At 43.9% G+C, this 22152-nt stretch overlaps 1 protein-coding gene across 1 annotated transcript in view; it reads right to left on the reverse strand.

The window, feature by feature from the left end:
* Positions 1-22152, reverse strand: part of RNF220 (ring finger protein 220) — a 383799-nt gene that overhangs the window by 233585 nt on the left and 128062 nt on the right. The window contains exon 3 of the mRNA XM_084852730.1: positions 873-947. Coding sequence (XP_084708856.1) covers positions 873-947 — 75 coding nt within the window. The remainder of the gene's footprint in view (positions 1-872; positions 948-22152) is intronic.

Below are 22152 nucleotides of genomic sequence, written 5' to 3' on the forward strand. Positions count from 1 at the left end.
ATGGGACAAAGAAAGAAAAGTAGTGCTAATCTGGAGTACAGACAATGGAACAGGAAAAAGAGAAGAGGCACTTTGTGAGCCATGTTTAAAACATCCATTGGATTCTGAGCCTTCACCAGACATTGCCAACACACTTTCAAAATTTTCTCTGAAATCCCGAGGTCACAAAACTTTTTTTTTTTATATTAAAGTTGAGGTTCTCAGTAAGCCAACTTCTACAACAGAATTCAATTATACAGTCCAATTGTGAAGTATACAATGCCCATATGGGCAGGCATAATGCACAAGGTCATGAGGCAAGATAATTACAAAGCAGCTGCACATCCTCGGTAGGATCCGTTAATGGTCACTGTCAGATCCAAGATGAATCATTTGTCTGACCCACCCTGGCAGTGACTGTGTTTCATTTTCAGTCCCATAGCAGTTATATAACCCCACCTAGTACCCTAAACATAGTGTGCAAGCAGGCTCCACCCATAACTTTCAGCCCTACCCATATTTAGACCAATGCTTCTGCTATAATTAACATTCTTCTTGAGACACAGACACACACACAGACACATGCACTACAGGTAACTACAAGAAAATGCTTGATTTATTTATTCTCAGATCTGATTGGAATGTAAATTAGGGCAGTGAGGGCCAAGGAACCAGAATTCCTAGGTTCTATTCCCAGCAAAACACCAGAATACAACTCTGTGATGATTTTAAATTTTTTGCTATGTTGTTTTTCCTTGCCTGCAAGGTGTGACAGATTTGGTAATATTAACAATAAAATTATCCTCACATTGTTTACCATCTATCCCAACTGGTATTTTTTCTATTGTTTTTCTGAAAAGACCCACAACAGTAATAAAAGAATAGACACTTACAGAGGGGGAAAGTTAACGCCATGCGCTGGCTGGCCCCCGCAGACGCCGGCGGCCCGACTTGGCTGTCGCTTCTATCTGGCAATCAATTGACAAGAAATTGAGATTATGAAATATGACAATGAGCATCACAAAGGATGACGATCAATCAATTGACTCCTACAACTGAGCAAGTGACATTTAACAGTAGATATTTTCCAAACTCAGCAAGTGCCATGGGATTAGGCATCCAAAGCTGCTGCTTCAAGTGCTGGGATCTTATAAACAAAGCACAAAAGGAACAGTTGTAAACAGACCATCCCTTATAGACCCCCAACACCTAACAGTTCCCCACAAGGAATTCACCCATCAGAAAATCTGGCTTGAAGATTAGAAGAACTGTAGAAAGAATGTTCAACTCTAATGTACATTGTACTATAGAAATCTCTTACAAAAAGCTTTATGCTGCTAAAGCATCTATTTGAGTGGGCATCACATTTTTATGTGCAGACAGCCTGAGAAAGAAAATCTACCTTCTTCCCAAGTGAGCAGCCAGTCCTAGCAGTCCTAGCTGCCAGCTCTCTTAAAATACTGCAACCTTTTACAGTTTAGATATGATCAACTTTAACTTGAGCATCCTGTTTTACCTCTTGTTTCTCAATGCACTTAGAGAGTAAATTTTCACCTTGCAAAGGACTATATATACAGCGCACATGCATGTCACATGCATTCATTTCTGTGAAGAATGTGGCATGCTGAGAATCTGAGCTTTCATCATTACAGAGAAAAAACATGGAAACCTATGAGTAGGGCTGTCACTGTCAGAAGGCTCAAAACATAAAGGTGGCCTTGGGCAGGGCACTAGTAGACACAGGAAACTGCCATACATAGTTTTCTGTCCCATGGTTCCTTTTCCCCATCTCCATGCCTTTGTCATGACCTCTCTGATTGTCATGTCTTTCCCCTCTCCAGCCTTTGACATAGATATAGGTAGATGATAGATATAGGTAGATAATATAAATATATGCAGACACACATATTTGGATTTTTTTAATGGTAAAGAGTATATACAAATGTTATTTTTATCATTCCACAAAACTCTCTCGATAAACCAGATGTATCAAGATTATAACTGAGACCTTCACTGGTGGACTTGCATCTTTTCAATGTGACACTTGATTTCTAAATCTTGTGCCATTTCCCTAGTCCTTGCCATTCTCAACTTCAGTTGCAAAATGGTGCTGTTCCCCATGGCAATATAATCAGATATTTAAAAAATGTAAGAAGGATCTGGCTTGTTTCAAACGCTAGCCATATGCCCTTCCCTTACAAGAGGGGAATCCAACAGTGCACTTATGCCTCCGCTGATTTGCTTACACCCCAGCAATGCCCATCTGCAAGCAGGACTCACCACTTGCAGAAGGAAGATTTAGCACTTCCAGGACAACCAGAAATGCTCATTTCTGGAACAGGGCAGGTCAGTGCAGCTCACATAAGGGAGCTCTGCCGAATTGTCCCAATTGAGAATTGTCCCAATTGAGAAGCATTTCTGCTCGTTTCAGGGCTTCATCTGGGAAGCACTAAATCACCGTTGCACAAGTGTTGGGTCCCACTCACGCAATAGAACTGGTGGGACCCACAGCTTGCACAACAGAATCAGCAGGGTGCAAGATAATCAGCAGAGGTGTAAACGCCCTGTTGGATTTTGCCCAAGAGTAACGTAAGTCTAAAAATTATATTTCAATCTTTTCTATTCCACTCTAATTGTGACAACAAATAAGAATTAATTTGTGGCTTCTTGCAAAGTTTATCTGGCATATATAACTGAACTGTTGCATCTTTGATCTACCAGCCTAGCTCTTACAATGGTCACATTAGTTGTCAATAATATCAGGACATGTCAGTGAAGAAATAAATGCTTTCTAGCACTTCAGATGAAACTAATCAAAACAAAATTAAACTTGGGAGAAAGTGACATTCAAAAGTGATAGGGGAGTAGACTATTTACAACGGGCAGTTCTGGGAGGACTGTGTGACCAAGACCTGAGGGGGTGAGCAGGGTAATAATGGGGCCTTTACACTCTCTTTCTACGGCTGAACCTTGGGAAGAGACACATGGGAGGCATATGGATGAAACAAAACATGCCCAAGATTATTGTGGTGTTCACATCTCAGGTTCCTATCCTTGCTTAGTCACAGAACTGCAATCCATCCAGGCCCTCTACTCCTAAGATCAACTAAGGAATCCATTTCCAGGAGGCTATACATGTGGCTTTAGAGACCCTGTGCCTGCGCTGCCTGTTGCATAATAAACCAGGGTCCCATTTCCTGTTCCCTGGAACCGTTAAAACCTCAAAAACCACCAGGTCCCAGTTGGGAGAGGAAAAACTGTTTCCTGCAGGTGTCCAGGGACTATGAATCACACCTTGTCACAACACTGGGCACGAACAGATGGAACAGGACGCTGCTGAAAGCAGACATGTCTAACAGCCTTGCCCACATGTATCTCTCCCACTCCTAGGGTCTACAGCCTAACCAGTGAGGGGTTAAATGGGTATTAATCAGACACTTTGCAAGAAGCTTTGAAAACTCATCCAAATATTATAAAAAATGCCTTTAATCATCTAATAGCCCAAACAGGGTAGGTGATGGATGGGCTGATCTCTGCTGCCTGAACAGATGAGCCTAGGGATGTAGGCATACAGGGGCTGGGGGAGGGGGGGGGAGAAACGACGACACTTTTCCTCCCTCCCTCCCCACTTGGAGCAGTTAGAAATATGAGGTCACCCAGCGAGAGATGATAACACATTAAGGGCTCTTGAGAGATTAGCCTGTCAGCCTCGTTAGGAACAGGCGATTGGGGGGCTGACTGCATAATTAGAGTCTGGAGAAGCCATAACTCACAGCAGTTTAGACAGAACGAAGGGGCCACATCTGCAATAGTCCTCTTTGCTTTGAAAAGTCACCTCAATAGGAGTATGGAACACACTCCCAACACTGTGTCCTGGCAGTCAGTGAAGTCCTCTCAACTAGCTGCAAAAGGTATGCTCCAATTTCACTCCCTAAACTCTGCATACTACACATGCATCTAGCCATGTAAATACCCATTGTCACACAAAGCTACCTAAATGAAAATGAGGCATGGAACAGGGGCAGTAAACACAAAGACTGTCCACATCACATGGTTTATAATTAGGGATGGTCAAACTCCCTCAATTCCCAATCCAGAAATAATCCAGGCTCATTAGATTGTTTTGCTGGATGCCTAACAGATACCAGGAAAGAACCTAGTATGTCTGGATTATTTCTGGACTGGGGCTCTTTGTTAGGTTCAGGCAAAAGCTATGTGGCCTGTGGGTATATTATAGCAAGGGGTGTTTCTGAACCCTGTATGGATAATTCTGGATTTTAGTAGCATCCCTACTATTAATCAAATCATCAATTTAAGTACTAATTCTGCTTTAGGATAGATACTATCTGTGTCTTCAAATCATAGACAGACCGGCTCCAGAACTCTTGTTCCTGAACCATTAGAACTCTAATCACTAGACCTCAGTTTGCAGAGATGGACACAAAATACAGCATTCCTAGCACACTGTTCCTGTACTCACATAAATTGAGTCTCAAAGAGCCCTCACCAAGTGCACCACACTTACTTGAGGAAGTATGGTTTTATGAAGCTGTGGGGTGGGTCTGCATGAGGGCTTGCTAGCACATTCCATTTTGATACTTCAACACTAGACTGGAAGTCTACAGGAAGCATCCACAAAAAAACAATGTTCAGTGTGCAATATTATACCTTGAGCACCAAAGAGTGCATTTCTCTTATTTGCTCCTCATTGATGCCAGTGGGCAGCACAGATGCTCAAGAGACAAAAATAATGCTGGAGTGGCTTACAGAAATCAAATGCACTGAAAGAGTGAATCCGTTTTCTGCAAAAGAACAATATGATTTTATGTGTGAGAGTCAGTCCAGTAACACTGCCCAGAGTTATCTAATCATCTAGCCCAATATCTTGTCTCTGACTATGGTCCAGAGGTGGAGCATACAAGAAACACAGCAATTATGGAGTGAGCCATCCCCCGTTGTTCACTTCCAAATCTCAGCAGGGACAGCCTAAGCATGTAGTTCTATCTCTTAACCACTATGTCTTACAGGCAGTGGATGATCCATCCTTCATTAATTGGTCCAATGCTTCTTGAACTTCACAGGCACATGGCCATGTTCCACTAGCCAAGCAAGCAAAATCAACTTCTCACTGTCCACCACAAACTAAGATCTCCACCCATCTCAGGTGCCTATCCTCAGTTTATCATGTCTCACTCTCAAGAAGGCTTCAGCTCCCAACTAGCTTCATCTTACTTTGTCAATTAATTGGGGGGGAGGGAGTGGGAGTTATCACTCAGTCAAAGCCAAGAAATCTTGGCTATCACCCAAACTCTTAGTATGTTTACATACTAATGTTTAGCCTTGCCTCTAGATCTTCCAAGACCTCACTGGAGCTTCCTAGGTCTATACTTTGCCTGACCTTTACTTCATCACTCTGCATGACCACATATTTGATACCTGCTCTATATACACCCCTTGACTCTTGAATTATTTTTAGTTAATTGCTCCCTCTTGTGCAACCTCTTAAGCGGTCATCAGACTAATGGACAACTTCCCCAACCAGAAATTATTTCCTAACTTCTCCATCTTCAGCCCCATTTGCTGGATGGATAAAAGTAATCTCTACCCCACTTCTTATGGCTTCAGGAGGAATCAATAGGCCAAATGAAAAGATAATGACCTTGTGCATTATTTGGCTGGAGCAGGATTTTGAATTCTGAGGGGAGAAGTGACCTTTTCCAAATGTCACATGTCGCTGGATTTTGTATCAACTGTGGACAGTATGCTTGGGTATGTAAATCTTTCAGCTAATACATAGGTGTCTGAGTGTATGTGCAAGAAATGTGAATTTCGGTATTCATGTGATAAGGAATGCAAATCAGATAGCTTTCCAATGCAGACCAGTACTACATTGCTGAAACAAGTTTGTATAACTTATTTAAAAGCTCCTGGAACAAAGGTCCATATTGCTCCTGGAACAGAGCAATCCATATTGCTCCTGGAACAAAGGTCTGTTGTTGTTTGGAGGTTTCTTTGGAAGTTTTCTTCTGTGGAGAGATGTGCAAATTATTGACATGATCAGAAAAGTTCCAAAATGCTTTGTCATGAAGGCTCTGCCTCTACAATATAAGGAAGTCATTAAGGTACCTATTTTTTGATAAGCCAGCAACTACTCCTTGGCACATGTGCGATCATTTACAAGTAACAGGCATGGTCCCCAGATACCTTAAGATTGCATGCTAAAAAACTATGTTGCTACCACAATCTATAGGAGCCAAATTCTGAATGATACCTGGGATATATTTCCCCATGCAATGTAGCCAAATGGTACAAAGGGATAGTAATTTGCTCGGGGGGTGGGTGGGTGAGAGAGACAGCGAGAGAGAGAATGTTGATCCAAGTATTTGCTCTTAAGAGTTTCTTCCTCCTGCAGTACATATTTGTGGAACCATGTAGAAAATACACATGCAGTGTACAGACTATATGCATTCCTGAACATTCAAGAGTATTTCTTCGAACTGGATAACTTCTGGAGGGCACAATATTTTGCTAACATGAGAGTCAGAAAGGAACTATAATTGAGGACCCATACACACAAGCGAATACCCATTTTGAAAAGTACCATAAAAAGGGGGACAGCAAAACACCCTGGAATGTATGCCTGGTCCCTTCAGCATGCGGCACAATTGTCCGACTAGAATAACAATGTTGGGATACAATCAAAGGACAACGTGAAGAAGCGACAAGCTGTGTTTGTTTATCTAATTTCCCCTCTTAGCAAGATTGCCCTGACACTGTGTCCTGTAGTGCTATATCTACAGCCCCAACCAGCTAAATTTATCCCAGCTGCAGTTGTGTTTACAAAGCCTGTCCTGTTTATACTGTTGTCCCATCCTGCTCCAATCTCAGCCAATGGCATTTTACAAGCTATGCACTCTGCTCCATTTCCTAGCCTACCCCGCCTCTGATGTGGCAAGGACAAAAGTGGTCACAGGGAGGACTGATTGGGAAGACCTCTTATCTAGGGATGGAAGAAGTAGAGTGGTATTGTCTTGTCTGTTCACATATGTTTGCATGGATTCCAAACCCATTGTTTTCTGCTGCTAGACTAGACATCACCTGTAGTATTAATTAACTGATCTTACTCTTGTTCACATTAATTCCTCTCTAACATCCATTTGTCAAATCTGAAATGCCAAATTCACTAGATCATTATGTACACCTGAATATAAAAGCATTTCTCCTACAAAGAAGATCAAGTTCGGAAAACTACTGTTCCATTTTTAAAGGTTGCAAGGACTTCTATTTCAGCCCGAGGTGCTCCTACAAGGCCTTGGTCACAGAAGGCTGGCTGGGCAACCTGGAGTGGTTGAAAGAGAGCAAGGTTAGGGGATCTAAGGCCCGGGGGGCAAATCCAGCCCACCTGGAGTCCCAATCTGGCCTTCCAGGATTCCACAGTCGTCCTCGCCCCTTCCTTCAGCCCCACCTCCTTTTCCTCAATCACAGATTGGGGGAAAGTTTGGTAGTTTTCCAGCTTTTTGTGCAGTCTTTTCCCCATTCTAAAAGGTTGAAATGCCTCTCCTAAGGCTTAGTTATTGGCAGTAAGAACTTTAAGCTATAATATACTGGTATTTGGAGGCCTATCCCTTTTGCCTTGGCCCCACTGCCTTTGTCTTCAGCCCCACCGATCACAGGAATGTGGCCCCCAAGAACTTCTCCAAAATTAAATCCAGCCCTTGGCTGAAAAAGGTTCTGCATCCCTGGAAGAGAGGAACTAGACAGCAATACTGAAAGTGTAAGTTGAGCCAAGGAGGAATAGGACCCAAGACTCAGAAAAAGAGTCAAAGAGTACTTTAACAGAGGGAGAAAAGAAGAACTACATTAAGCTATTCAATGGCAGCCTCAACACAGTTCAGTCCCTGGAATTGTGTTCAGGCCCTATCCCTCCACCATAAATCCACTCCCCAAACTGTGATCACCTTTCATATATACTCACAGTTAACGTATGTGTGTGTTTAAAAAAGGCATGTACACATAAAAGTACAGAGGAAAAAAAGAAGCAAAGAGTGGGTCAGTTTACCTGGGTGGGTAGTCAAGGGCTACAATCTCTTACTCAGAGTGATAGTCTTTGTTTACAGAATCCTCTAAGCAAATGATGCACAGTGTGCATATGAAGTCACTTTGGCAGCTCCTATGTTCATGTCATTTCCTCTAATATATACAACTTTTAACCATACGTAGCCCAATGTTCTGATTTCTGCTATCACTACGACACATCTATAGCCACACATATATGATGTTCAGATGAAAAGAGGTCACCACGATGTTCTGGACACATCTTGATCAGGTAGGAACATAGGGAGCTGCCTTATACCTAGTCAGACCATTGGTCCATCTAGCCCAGTACTGGGACACTGACTGCCAGCAGCTCTGCAGGGTTTCGGATAGGGGTTTTTCTGGCCAGATCTGGACTCGCCAGAAACTGAACTTAGAACCTTCTGCATGCAAAAGCATGTGCTCTACCACTGAGCCAGAGCCCCTCCACACCAGGCTCAACCCAACCCCACATTTGGAAAGTGCAGAGCATCAAATGGCTGTATAAGGCCTCAATGGCCTCAAAAGGGAGACACAAAACATATGTTTCTCTTGCTCATACATGCAGCTCTTCATCTCCGGAAGAGGATCCTTTCGTCAGGAAGTCGCGGCCTTGATTACTTTGTCTTCCCCATTTAAGAACACCCCTAACTGCTCCTTGGATGGCTCAATTAGCAAAGTGAATATATTATATAAAGTCTAAAAGATTAAACTATCACAGGCAGCCCATAATTTCATGAAGAAGTCAGGGGAGCATATCCCTCTTATTAACTCTATAACAAATGTGATGAAAATGTTCAAATAGAATGTTAATGCAATGTTACGTGTAATTTTCCCAGGCGATCTCCTGCTGAAATATTTCTTTATTAATAGTAATTGAGGGTATAAATTATGAATGAGGCGATTTTCTCCTTTCACCGGGAAAGACGTCCTAATGGCAATAATTCTTTCTAATCATTTTTGGAGAGTGGGGAGAGGTGGAGCAAAAGGAAGGGTATCTTTTTTAAACATCTTCCAAGAGAACACAAAACACAGAAAAAGAGTTTATCACAGTATTATCACAACGAAGTAGGAATCCTTTGCACTCCCACTGAGCGTCTGTGGATATGAGGCATATAACCTGTAGCAAATGGAACTCAGTTTGGCTGAGGAGACCAATATCAACGGTGTCATGAAACGTGATGGGTAGCCTTGTGTTTAAATGATCTCATAGAGATACTGTGCAGTGTCAGGACTTGAGACTTCAGTGGATAAAGGACCTGGGACCTGAGGGAAGTCAGGCAGGGATTCAGCCTGTGTGTCAGCACCAGGCTTTGGACGCAGGAGGGAACTACAGAAAAATCAGGCCTTTTAACAGCAATCAGCCAGGCAAGTAGCATTGCCCAACCCCTATTAAAGCTTCCGAGTCAGTCTTGCTCCCTACCTTGAGCAACCAAAAATGTCTGTGGTAGACCACCTTTGATCTGGAGGGAGAATGCTGCCTTAGATATCTCCCTGTGATTGATGGAAAGGTAAAGCACATATATTCACTGTATGGATATGTTCACTGGAATGAACGTATCACCCTGCACTCTTGTACATGTTCCCCTGTCCATCCAGTTATCCTCTCTATCCATGGCTAAATGATGGGTTACTGGGCCCACAGTTCAGTGGTATAGTGCATAATTCAAATGCACAAAATATCAGATTCCATTCTCTGCCCAGTTAAAGGATCTCAGCTTCCAAAGGCTGGGAAAGTTCTCTGCCCAAGACCTTGGCAAGCAGCTGCCAGTCAGTGCAGACAAAATGGTGCTGGATGAAACAGTCTAATGAGTGGTCTAACTCACTATCAGGCAGTTGAAAATGTACATACAACCTCTGGTCTGACCTAGACTCAGAGCAGGGCGCTTACTAATGTTTGATATGCAATTTGGATGTTGGTTTTGTTGCTGTTGTTTACAAAGAACATAAATAAATTGCAGCATTACACTTAAAATGGGCTTATGTGAATATGTGACATCTGAGCTCTAGCACCTCAGGCAAATAAATGCTTGTTTTCTTTGTCAAGGAATGTTATGATTATCCCTTTTTTGAAATTGTCTAGCTGAAATTCTCATCTATTGCCCCTAGTTCAGGTTCTTTTAGGTCACTCAAAGAGCACATTAACAACCAATACTTCCTTCCTGTCAAGTTGCCACTTAAATTTTTTCATGAATAAACTAGGATCAAAAGACATGTTACATTAAACATGAGTTTGTGTCTCTGTTTTTCCTTTTAAAAGAGTTGCTGCTGGTGGGAAGAGGGATCAGGATCGGTACCATGGTGCAAAAAGCGGGGGGGGGGGGGGGGAGACACGACTAACCCTTGGTGCCAATGGCAGCTTCCCTCCCATGGAAAAAAAGCAGCTTCAGAGGAACGATTTTCATCAGCTCCTCAACACAAAAGGAATGAGATAATCTCTACCATCCCATGCTATGGTCCCAACCCTGATCCCACCCCCAGTAGCTGCTATGCCATCAGCCTGCCCACACTTTAAGATCAGCAACAGAAGCCCTTCCCACTTGCCCAACTTTCAAGGCCAGTCTAGTGGGAAAGTACACAAGAGAGGACCTTTTCAATGGGTTATCATATCATCAGGGTTCCTCAGGCACAACCACTGCAAGCTTTTTGGATGGCCCTGAAGACTTCCTTGTTTTCTCTGGCCTTTTCCTGAGTATGTTTCATTGGACTGTTCTAGGTTTTCAGCTACAACTGTATTTTAGATTTTAGTACCAACTGGGGCTAGTTGTTTTATTGTTGGTGTTTGCTGATTTTATTAATTCTTGCTGGTCTATCATTGTAGGGCATGGATAGGCAAACCTTTTGCGTCATGGACACATTTGGTTATTTGAGGAACTATCCTGGGCACCACTGCAAAATGGCTGCCATGGGAGGCATGGCAAAGGACAAGAAACCTGCCCAAAAGACTGAGTACAAGGCAGAGGAGGGGCCTAACCCCAGCACACTAAACAACTCCATTGAATCCACAGAACCCACAACACAAACAGAAACCTATTTCACAGCCATCCCAGCTGCCAGTAAGAAAATGTGTTAATTGGGAAAAAGTGGGAGGGGTAAGGCACCTTGATGGGTGCCAAGAATGGGGGCACACTGATGCTGTGGGCACCATATTGCCTACCCCTGCTGTTTGGGATTTCATTGTATGGATTATATTGTGTGAGCTACCTCGAGAGGGCTCTTGCTCCTTAAAAGCAGCCTAGAAATATTTTAAATAAAAAAATAACTAAATGGAAAAAGACAGATATGCAAGGGAAACCTACATGTTTAACATAACATGTAGTTTGGTCCCAAGATAGCTAGGCAGCTAGATAACATTGCTGGGCATGTTTTACAGATTTTGAGCAACAGTTCTATCATTACACTGTACAGCTAACCCCTACAATAAGGGCATTTTATTTTTATGCTTGCTTGCTTGCTTGCTTGTTTGCTTGCTTGCTTTCCTAGCCACCTTTCAAGACTATAATACACAAACATATTCATAAAATCATATTACATATAAAAACTTTTAAATAAAACTAGTTTCAATGAAATACAATTTCAGAATATCCATCAGTTGTAAATATCATACAATATTTTAATTAAAAGCCAAGGAGAAAAGATACAAGTTTTAAAAACTCACCTGATTAGATAGATGAAAGCCCTTTCACTTGTAATGTTTCCCTGCAGAGACATAATTCCACACTATCATGTGTGTCCAGTGGGTCTCTTTTGCAGAGCATACTCAGGATGAGAAACTGTGATTAGCTGCAACTTTCCAATGCATACATTAAGGCTGCTTAGTGAATACACTAAGGCTGCTTCCAGACGCTAGTACTAGGAAGTCTGATTGCTCCTTGCACTAGCAATCAAACAATATTGTGTAGCTATTCCATCTTTACCCCAACAGTTTTTTTCTAGTAAGAAAAACAATGGGAGAAGCAGTAAGAAAACACAGGAGGGTTACAAATGGAAGAAGATGACATCTGAAGTCCCAGTAAAATTCTTATCATCGCAGGGCAATGAGACAATAAAAGCCTCATCTGGAAGCACCTGAAGGCAAGAGTGGGGGAATGATTTTCTGTTGAGGGGCACATTCCTTTAGGGGTGTGTCAGGGGGTGCATGCCACTGGTCAGATCCAAAAGTGGACAAGGCTTTTCTCTTTTTGCCACACCTTCTTCTCTCTCCCTCTTCTTTCCCACCCAGCAGGCTGCTGGACAAGGGACAGATCACCTTAGCTAGAGGTCAGAACCGATCAGTCGCCAAAAGGGCAGATTGCTTACCTGTAACTGTAGTTCTTCCAATGGTCAACTGTGCATTCACACACATGGACTCGGCACCTGCGCAGAGCCTCATCTGGAAAAACTTCTGTAGCTGAGGAACATTTTTGGCAGGAACCCTCCCCCACCATCCCACTGTGCATGTCTGAGTGGGTTTCTGCCTATCTCCTAAGTTCCTTGAGACTGCAAAAAATTAGTCTCGGATGCAAGGGTCCCTGGAGAAGGCAGACAACTGAGACCTTCTTACAGAAGTGACTGCGATCATCTGTCTCAAATACTTGGTAATGGAGAATAGGAGCGTCAATCCTGAGGGCTAGAATCAAGTCAATGTCAAACGGCAGAGACATCCTTCAGAGGCTGTAGATAATGGTACCATCGGAGGAGCCACCGTTGGTACCGACAAACGTGTTTGAATTGGCAAATTTAGAAGAAGAAGAGGAGGAGGGATCTCTGACTCTGAGGCTCTCAGAAGAGTCATTTTAGCCTTCTTCCTTTGCTTTTTCTTTGGTACTAACTCTGGCGTGGACTTAGAGCGCTTCGCCTTTTTAGAGATCCTTTTAGCCGCAGATAGCATCAGCGAGTGACCCGGTGTAGGAGGGTCCATGCACCCCACTTCTGATGTTGATTGAGGAGGTGAAACCAAAGTGGGTTGTGGCATGTTTGTGGACTGTGGGGCACCCAATGGAGCCTGAGATTTCTGGGTGTCCACCACCTCCAGCACCCTTTTCCACAAAATCGCTTTCAATCTGTCTGAGCGATTTTTACAAGCTTGTTTGAAAAACAATTGGTAATGAAAACAAGCTTCCACAACATGGGCCTCTCCGAAGCAAAGAAGGCATAAAGAATGTCCGTCAGAGGAAGGTAACTTGCTGCCACAGCGGACACACTTTCTGAAGGGGGCTTTTAATGCTATACGCCAAGAAAAATATATGTACAAAGACCTAAGAAAGACTAACTACTTTATTATTTTTTAGATAACAAGAAAAACAAGAACGAACAAGAACCTCAGCACTAAAGTTAAAAAAAAAACAACAACAGCGGACAAAGTTCCCGAAGAGGCAGCCGTGACAGTGGTCAAAGAGGAACTGAGGAGATAGGCAGGAACCCACTCGGAGATGTGCAGTAGGATGGTGGGGAGGGTTCCTGCCAAAAATGTTCCTCAGCTATAGACGTTTTCCCAGATGAGGCTCCGTGCAGGCACAGAGCCTATACGTGTGATGCACAGAGACCACAAAGAAGCATCTTTTGAAATTAGGCCACAGGCCACATGAAATTAGGCTGAGGGCTGCATGTGGTCCTAGGGCCACAGGTTGCCCATCCCTGTTCTTAAGTGTATATATGGTGGAAAATACACATAGGTGCTTATCACACATGATGGTTTACATGCAGTTTTCCGGAATGGAAATGTATGAAATCATTAGTTGCCCTTCAGCCATATCATACATACTACTGAACTTAAAATACCTGACATTGTAATAACTTACATGCAATTCATACAGACTGACTAAATTCCTATTTATTCCTCCTTCACTGCATTTCATTAAGAAGGTTTAACAGCAAGGCTAAGAGACTATAGTTCAGGATTTCAGGACACTGACAAAGTTTCAGGAAGCCCTAGGCTGGAAAGCTGTGAAACCGAAGCTTGGATTTTAAAGAAATTAACACTAAGAGGTGGAGGTGGGGTAGGGAACAGGCCTAGTCAAGTCCTGCCACACAGGATCAAATACACTTCTTTCTCACTGCCAACAGGAATCTGCTGAAGCTGAACAATCTGCTTAAGCTGCAGAGAGGCATCCCTTTTGCCCAGATTGGTCAGCAAAGCAGAGCCCCATGAAGGCAAGGGAAACTCCACAGGTGTACTGATATGGCTCATCTCCTACTCTGCCAAATCCAAACCTCTCTGCATGAAACAGAATTACTTTAGCGCTTTGCCTGAATCCAACAGTCAACATGGAAGTTACTAGTAGACAAGGCATCCAGGTCTCACTCCATATTGAGCTATAGGTTGCTTGGATTCTGTCTCTTGACAATTAGACTGAAATTACTATTTTGTGAGCCGAATCTCCTTCCCGTAACTGAGAAATCAGACAAGGTGTCCTTAATTCTCTGGGAAGGGAGTGGAATACTAGAACTCCTGTATTTGCTGGGAGGAGAAGGGGGGAAGGGGCCAGGAGTTCTATAGAATGGAACTGTATTCTAGTGGATGGGAACAGGAAATGGGCATCCTAAGACTGAAATGAAGTCTAGCAGAGTATAGAAGGGGTTGGTTGGAAGTGAGGGAACACCTGTGTCCTTCTGTCCCACTCACCTGATTGAATTTGCAGTCCATTGCTCGCTCCTCTTGCAGCTGCAAGGCATGATTGCCCGGCCGCCAACCTCATGCTCTCCCCATCAGAAGTGGGGCTAATTCAGTTATCCCAGTGGCATTAGCTGCTGTGAAGGATAGCCCGCCAGCAGAGCCCATGTGCCTGACATAATATTAAAGACCCTGCTGCCCTTGCTCAGGGCAGATTAAGCTCCACTCATTGCTTTAATGCCGGGCTCCCCAGAAGATGCTGCCCCTTAACTCTATTACCCCCTGCTTGGAGCTGCCTGACCCATTGTTACCACTCCCTCTGATAATTCACCTCTCTGGAAACTTTGCCTTCTTGACCTCATTCTGGAGCAGCAGAATGAGGCTACATCATATGTTCTACAGTACAGGCAGAGCCATACTGCTCTCTGTCCACTTCTTAGCTAGCCTTCCTATATCCTAGGTTCCACCCCATATTGGTAAGTATCATTGCAATTAATGAGATTTCCTTTTACTCCAAGGGCTCTAAGACACACTCAGTTGCCTGGTGGAATAACATATACTAGCATATGGCCATCCTGAAATAAAGCATGACACAACAGGCAAAGGGAAAGCAAGTGCCACTGAGCTCTTCAGCCAGGCAGGAATGAAGGAAAAACAAGCAAAAACAAAGCAGACAAGGCTACCCTGGTATCTGCCCTGAAGGATGTATCCTGTCATTTGTCAACAATTACTGGTCTTACCAGACCTTGCAGCCTATTTTTCATCTTCAGTCCAACATACCAAGCCCTTTAAATTCCATTCAGCCTCAATAGAGGGATAGGGCATAGGACAGAGATGGGGAATGTGTAGCAGTCCACAAGTTGTTGAACTGCAGTTCCCATCATCCCTCACCACTGGCTATGCTGGCTAGGACTGATGGCAGCTGCAGACCAACAACATCTGGAGGGCCACATATTCCCCACCTCTGGCTTAGGCAGTCATCAAGCTTTAGCTTTTGTTAGAGCCATACTTGTGTCACTCTCTGAGCTGTCCTAGGTCCTGCAGATAGGCTATTGATATTGGTACCTGTAATCTTGCTATTCTGCTTCCCAACTACATTGCTACTCGAGATACTGATGAGTGATGACTCACTATATGCAACAGTCTCCCTGTTCCCGCTCTCTTCCATGTCTTCAGATTGGTCCTCTTCAGGCCATGCCAGCTGAGCAGGAACAAGACTGTGCCAAAGACTGCACAAATTCACTCAGCCCTTATGCCCAACATCTGCGAACTCAACCAAAATCTGACGAACCCTAATTAACACAAGGCTGTGAAAGAATACAAAACTGAATCCCGAAATGGCAAATAAGCTGTGTGGGCTTTCTCAGTGGAGCTTATCATGGGAAAGATTGGCAAGACACTTGACTACTCCAGCATTACCACTTTATTCATTAACTCAACTGTTAATATGTTAATGTTCTAAACCAAGGGTGAGCAACATGTGGCAAGCAGGCCACATGCAGCCCCCTGCCCCCCATCAAATTTGCTGTAATGGCAGCAGCAAAAAACATGGCAATTTTGCAAGGAAATAAAGTGTGCAGGGGGCATGCATCTTCCTTGCAAGCAAGCAACCCCCCCTGGGAGCACAAATAAGATGCATGCTCCACACGTGCCTTGGTTCCTTGCAAAATCACCATGCTTTTTTGCCACTGTAGCAAATTCAGCAGTAACTGCAGCAGCAGCAATTGCAGTGAGAGTGGGGTGTGGCCCCTGGGTGGGTGGGGAGGCAATGCAGCCCCACAAGTCCTGGAAGTTGCCCACCCCGGCTCTAAACTATATAATTAAAATTTGTTAAAGGAAAAAAACACAAGGCAGATTTAAAATTGGGCAGGTGGCTGCTCTACTTCTGGAAGGGTCATCCAATAGCAAGTGGCTCTTCAATCAACAGAAACAAAGGCTGAATTAAATGAAGCCAGAGGAACAGAAGTCATGTTTTGTTGCTGCCATCGATGTGTGTTAGAGCCATATGCACCGGAGAATGGAAAGTGTCTGCAAGTCGAAGCAGAGGGAAACAACAGTGTGCCTGTGGGTGTAAGCTAGGTCCCACACTCTTGGGTGCACTAGGCATGCTGCCTTCCTTTCCTCTGCTACCTGTCAGACTGTTGAGGGCTCGCCATACACTGCTTCTGTGCATTGAAACCTCTTTTGAGGGGGAAATTGAAGGCATATCTCCCCAGCAGTAAATGGCCTCATAAAAGTGACAGAAAGACGCTCATATAGATGCTTGTTAAAATTTTATTACTAATCACCTCCAAAGTCAGCTGCTATATTTAACTGGGGCAGGGAGAGGAAGAGGATACTGCGGAAGCAAAACTGGGAATCAACCATGAGAAAGGTAGGAGCACCCAATCACTATAATCCTAAATCAGAAGCAGTAATAATTATCTGACCCAATCAGGCAAAGCCAGACCTAATCAACATCATTCCTGGAACCATCTAAGACAAGTCAAACTTAAGGGTACGAGTCTCTGACTGATCAGCATCAACTTTCTACCAAACCAGCTTTCCCCAACCTGGTGCCTTCCAGAGGTTTTATCTGAATGTTTTGGAAACCTACTTCTCTTAGTAATATTGTCCTTTATATAATGTACCTCCAGGTCCCTCCCACTCAAACCCCAAACCTCTTTTTTGCCAAGAATGTGGATACAGCTCTTCCCATTCATCCATCTTGGAGGCATCATATATATCTCCGAAAGGCTTCCCGGCTCCTCATATATCTGTCTAATTAATATTATTCCTAGCCCAGCATAGTCTTTTCCCCTTAATAAGCAAAGTGCTGACTTTATTACAGGTTTCCTTCTCACTTATTACTTTAAATCATATTCAGGAAAGAGCTTACGGAGGCAAATGCCGTCTCCTGGCCCATATGCCACCCCAGTCAGCACCTTCATCTGAGGCTGGCCAGGGCCACTGGGTGAGAAGGATGCAAAAAGGAAAGAAAAAAAAAACACAGTAGGATAAATTCCAAAGGTTCCCAGCTGTCAAAGGGCTCTGAACTGAAAATGAAGGTCAAAGGGTCACTGCTGTGTTGTCTGGACCAAGCAAAACAAGATGTTAAATGAACACTAATTAGATGTGGTCCAATAATGGCTACCTCAGCAAAACTGGCTCAAGTCACAAGGTGTTTTGAGAAGGAAATTTGTAGAGGTTGCACACAGAAACAGGTTTACTACCTTGTGGGACATTGGAGAGCAATCATCAATCTTCCCAATGTAACCTGTACTTCATTTTCCGATGATAGCTGCAGGTGTAGACCTCAAGAAGCATGGCTTCCAATATGAGCTCATCATGGACGGATGGATGGACAGACACACACGATACACCAAACATCCAAGCCCAAACTATGCCCATTTCTCCATAAGAACTCAGGATAATTAAAACTGTGCCCTGCTCCTTACAGAAGATTATGGAGATTGGTGAAAACAATAACCCTCAATTCTGCTAGGGGGCGCATATTCTTTCCCTCACTCATGTTGGAATGATTTAGACCAAGTTTTTGCAGAGCAAATTTTTTACAAAAACAGCCAAGTTAGAAAAGAGTAACTCAAATGCAGGACACACATCCATTCCCCTCCAAGCTGAGCTGGCAGAATGGCACAGAGTGTGTCTATACCTTTAGTTCCTCCAGGGACATGCCCCTACCCCTGAAAGAGTTAACCCTCCCAGGACTCTGGGTGTTGAGGTGAAAGGGTTATGTGTGTTGTGCTTGGATCCTCTGGCTGTAATGCAATTTCTCAGCTCTAACATCTATATTTATTCAGTTTTGTCAACACTCCACACCACCACCACCCTTGTGCAGCACTTATTGATCAGTCTAATGGAACAGATCCGATTGCACATGCTCTGGCGTGCCTCTGCATAGCCTCTCCCACTCCAGGCCAGCCAATCAATGCCCGAAAATTTGCCATAATCCAATTTGAAGATGTGCTATTGCTTAATAAAAGCTGCACTTTTTCCTTCCTCTTAAAAGCATGTGTTCGGGTCCTCCCAACCCAGCTGCAAATCCTGTCACCACCACAGCTGTACTCTCCCTCAGAAACATGAATGGAACAGGCCCCAGAGAGAAGCCCCAGATATAATGAGTGCAGTGGGTATTGCCAACCCATAGCTCTTAGTGAATCAAGAGCTACTCAATTTCACACCACATGTGTAAGAACAGCCATGCTGGACTAAGCATTCACTGAGATTAAAATCTCCAGATTTAGCCAGAACTGGATGCTAAAGAGAAACATCAATAGGGAACTCCAGGTCAATTACTGACATCTCTTAGCTGTTTTAGAGGCTCCCTTAGCAAGAGGAAGTATGCCATGGTTTGGCCATCTTTGTTAGAAGTCACTGATATTTGCAATCTCTGTGAACTTTTTAGGTATTTGTCTCCCAGTAATACTGTTGGCCATTCTCACATAACATAGCAGGGAATTCCAAAGGTATGCAAAATATTAAAAAAAGGTTTTCTTCTTGGCTTACTTTAAACAAGCTACTGGTTATGCTATGGTCGCTTAACACCCTTGCACAAATCCTGCTGCCCGGGTTCAAAGGACACAACAAGCCATGCCCTGAATAGTCAAAGTGGCCACTCGGCTGCCCCGGCATGCACTGCAACCCATCATGGCTTAAATAAGCTTTGGTGGCTTATTTGATTGTGTGAACCAGCCCATTATACTAACAACAACAAAAACAATACTTCGCACATATATAGTGCTTTGGGGTCATTCAAAACATGTCACATACATTCTTTCAGTAATCCTTACAACATCTGCCCAAGGTAGGCCAGTAGTATTATCCCCATTTTGCAGATGGGAGCTGAGGCTGAGAGATGGTAGCTTGCTACTACACCTAATAAACTCATGACTGAGGGGCTTTCTGACACATAGCGCATACATTTAAGGCGCAATCCTATCAGGATGCCCATCAGCCTCTGAACTTGGAGGCTGACAGGCCATCTATGCAGAGTGGGAGGAGTGCGGAGGTAATCTTCGCCTCCACGCTCTCCCACTCTGCATTTTTGCTAAACAGGTATTTTCGCCCATCTAGCTAGGGCTCTGTAGGGCAGGAGGGAAGGAGGCTGGAGAGACTGGAGGATTCTTTGTAAACTGGCCTCCCCAGTCCCCATCCTGCCCACAAAACTGCCCCCTTTCCCTCCTCTCTGAGGTCAGTTTTGTGACCTCAGAGAGGCAGCCAGTGCAGTTCTCGCTGCGCTGGCTGCAAAGGGGAGGGGGTGGGGAGCTCGGACTCCCAGGTCCGAGGTCAGAGCGCTTTCTCTAGCCTAGGATCCAGGAATCTGAACTATTCTATGCCCCCCTCCCAGACGCTGTCTAGGGGCCAAAAGATTGCTCTCTTAGCTGCTATATTACATCAGTGTTGTGTGCTGGTGATCACTGGCCAGGGGAGAAATAAACTGTCATTATTTACTAACAGATGAAAATGCATACAGTTGTTCCCTGCTGACTTCCTCCAAACTACTAATGACTTTATATACCTCATTTTACTCACTTAAGACATCTTTCATCATCTGCTAGCTCCCCAACTACTGACTGCCGTACAATATCTTCCTTTGCTTTTAAGAAGAGCGAAGCCTTGCTGTCCCAAACAATGTAAAAACAAGCTACAAAAAGGGTCTTGTGACAGGACATCCAAACAATCACTGGGGACAGGTCCTATACCCCCTCCCCAAAGGTTTCTCTGTGTCTCTGAGGCTGCACAGCAAGGGACCATGTGTGCTTAAAAGAATATTTATTACTTTGCTTAGATACTGATAAACAGGGAAAGCCACATATGTACATACTGGAGAAATTTAAATGGAATTAATCCCCTGGGCTAGCCTGTGAAGAAGACAGACATTCTTTCAGACTTTTTGAATCCTATTAGGAAAAACAAGAAATGCAAAAGCATTGCTAGAAGAGAAGAAGCAAATCACTTGATCTGAAACAAATGAACTCGTGAAACTTTCTTAAAATGCCATCTTTGACCAGATCATATACCGAGCTATAAAGATGAGCAGCAAGGTTTAAACATCCTGAGAACAGATTTAACATAAGGTGAGAATGGAAACCAGCAGGCCTGCAAGGGCCACTATACATTAAACCACAACCACATGTAACATTAGCCTGACAGCTGCTTCTCCCTTGTAATGCACCCTCGGGAGAAGGTGATTCATAGTGGAGAAGCTATGGAAGGACAGAGGGTACTTAACCCTTCCCTTAGCAATTGTTTTTCCTCTGACATTCACCCCCATCCAGTTGCATCCCCCTCTTCACAAGGTTCCAGAGTCAAGTTTACCTCTTAAATATAGATTTGAGATTCTAGAGGGCAGGGAACTAGTGTGGGGTGAGTTTTACAGAAAAAGCTGCTGGTTAGGGAAGAATTAAGCACCCTCTTCCTCCAGCACGTTCTGAAAGACCGGAATTGCACACAGTTATGCTGTAATTTGAGTTTCTCTGAGCAATATAACACTTTTAGCTTCACTTTGCACATTCCTTCACTGGATTTCCAAAATCTTGTTTATCTGGACTGATGGATTTGCCCTTATGTTGAGGATGCCTGACCAACATTTAGGTGACCAGGGTGTTACAAGATTAACTTGATTTCCCCTCCCTGTACTCAAATTCTCTAAGGCTTTACACGCATGCCCGCACATACATACACACTGCAATTGGGCTTAGAAAAGGCCTTTTCCAATACTCACTACTGTGGAGATGGGTCGCAGCTGTGGGGAAAGGGAAGGTTAAACCTCCCTTCCCCAGATGCACCCCCCACCCTGAGTCACACACACCCCATGCTGCAATTAAGTTTGGGAAAACACTTCTATTGGCCTCAATGGAAGGCTTTTTCCAAGCCTAACTGCAGCACAGGATGGGGGGAATCTTTGTGTGTATGTGTAAATGTGTGCATATGTATGATTGTCAGTGTGTGTGTGCGCACATGCGCGTGTGAGGGAATAGGCCCTTCCACTGCCAGCACTAACCCCACACACTCATTACAGCAGCTCCAGATACTTTGCCACCATTGATCCACCCCTGCTCTAAGCCTTTCCATCCCTATAATGAAGAATCCCCTTCATGTATCACTGTCTTGTTGTGGCGAAGGGGCTTGTGTAACTCAGTGAAGCCATAAGCTATGCCGTGCAGGGCCACCCAAGATGGACAGGTCATGGTGGAGAGTTCTGACAAAATGTGGTCCACTGGAGAAGGAAATGGCAACACACTCCAGTATTCTTGCCAAGAAAACCCCATGGAACGCATCACAAGGCTAAAAGAGATGACACCGGTAGATGAGACCCTCAGGTCGGAAGGTGTCCAATATACTACTGGCGAAGAGCAGAGGGAATTTCCAAGTAGCGCCAGAAAGAGTGAAGCGGCTGGGCCAAAGCTGAAAGGACACTCAGCTGTGGATGTGTCTGGTGGTGAAAAGAAAGTCCGATGCTGTAAAGAATAATATTGTTTAGGAACCTGGAATGTAATATCAATGAA

This window comes from Heloderma suspectum, chromosome 4 (assembly GCF_057233095.1).
Source record: "Heloderma suspectum isolate Gila_16-S chromosome 4, 16-S_ref, whole genome shotgun sequence".
Classification (NCBI taxonomy): Eukaryota; Metazoa; Chordata; class Lepidosauria; order Squamata; family Helodermatidae; genus Heloderma; species Heloderma suspectum.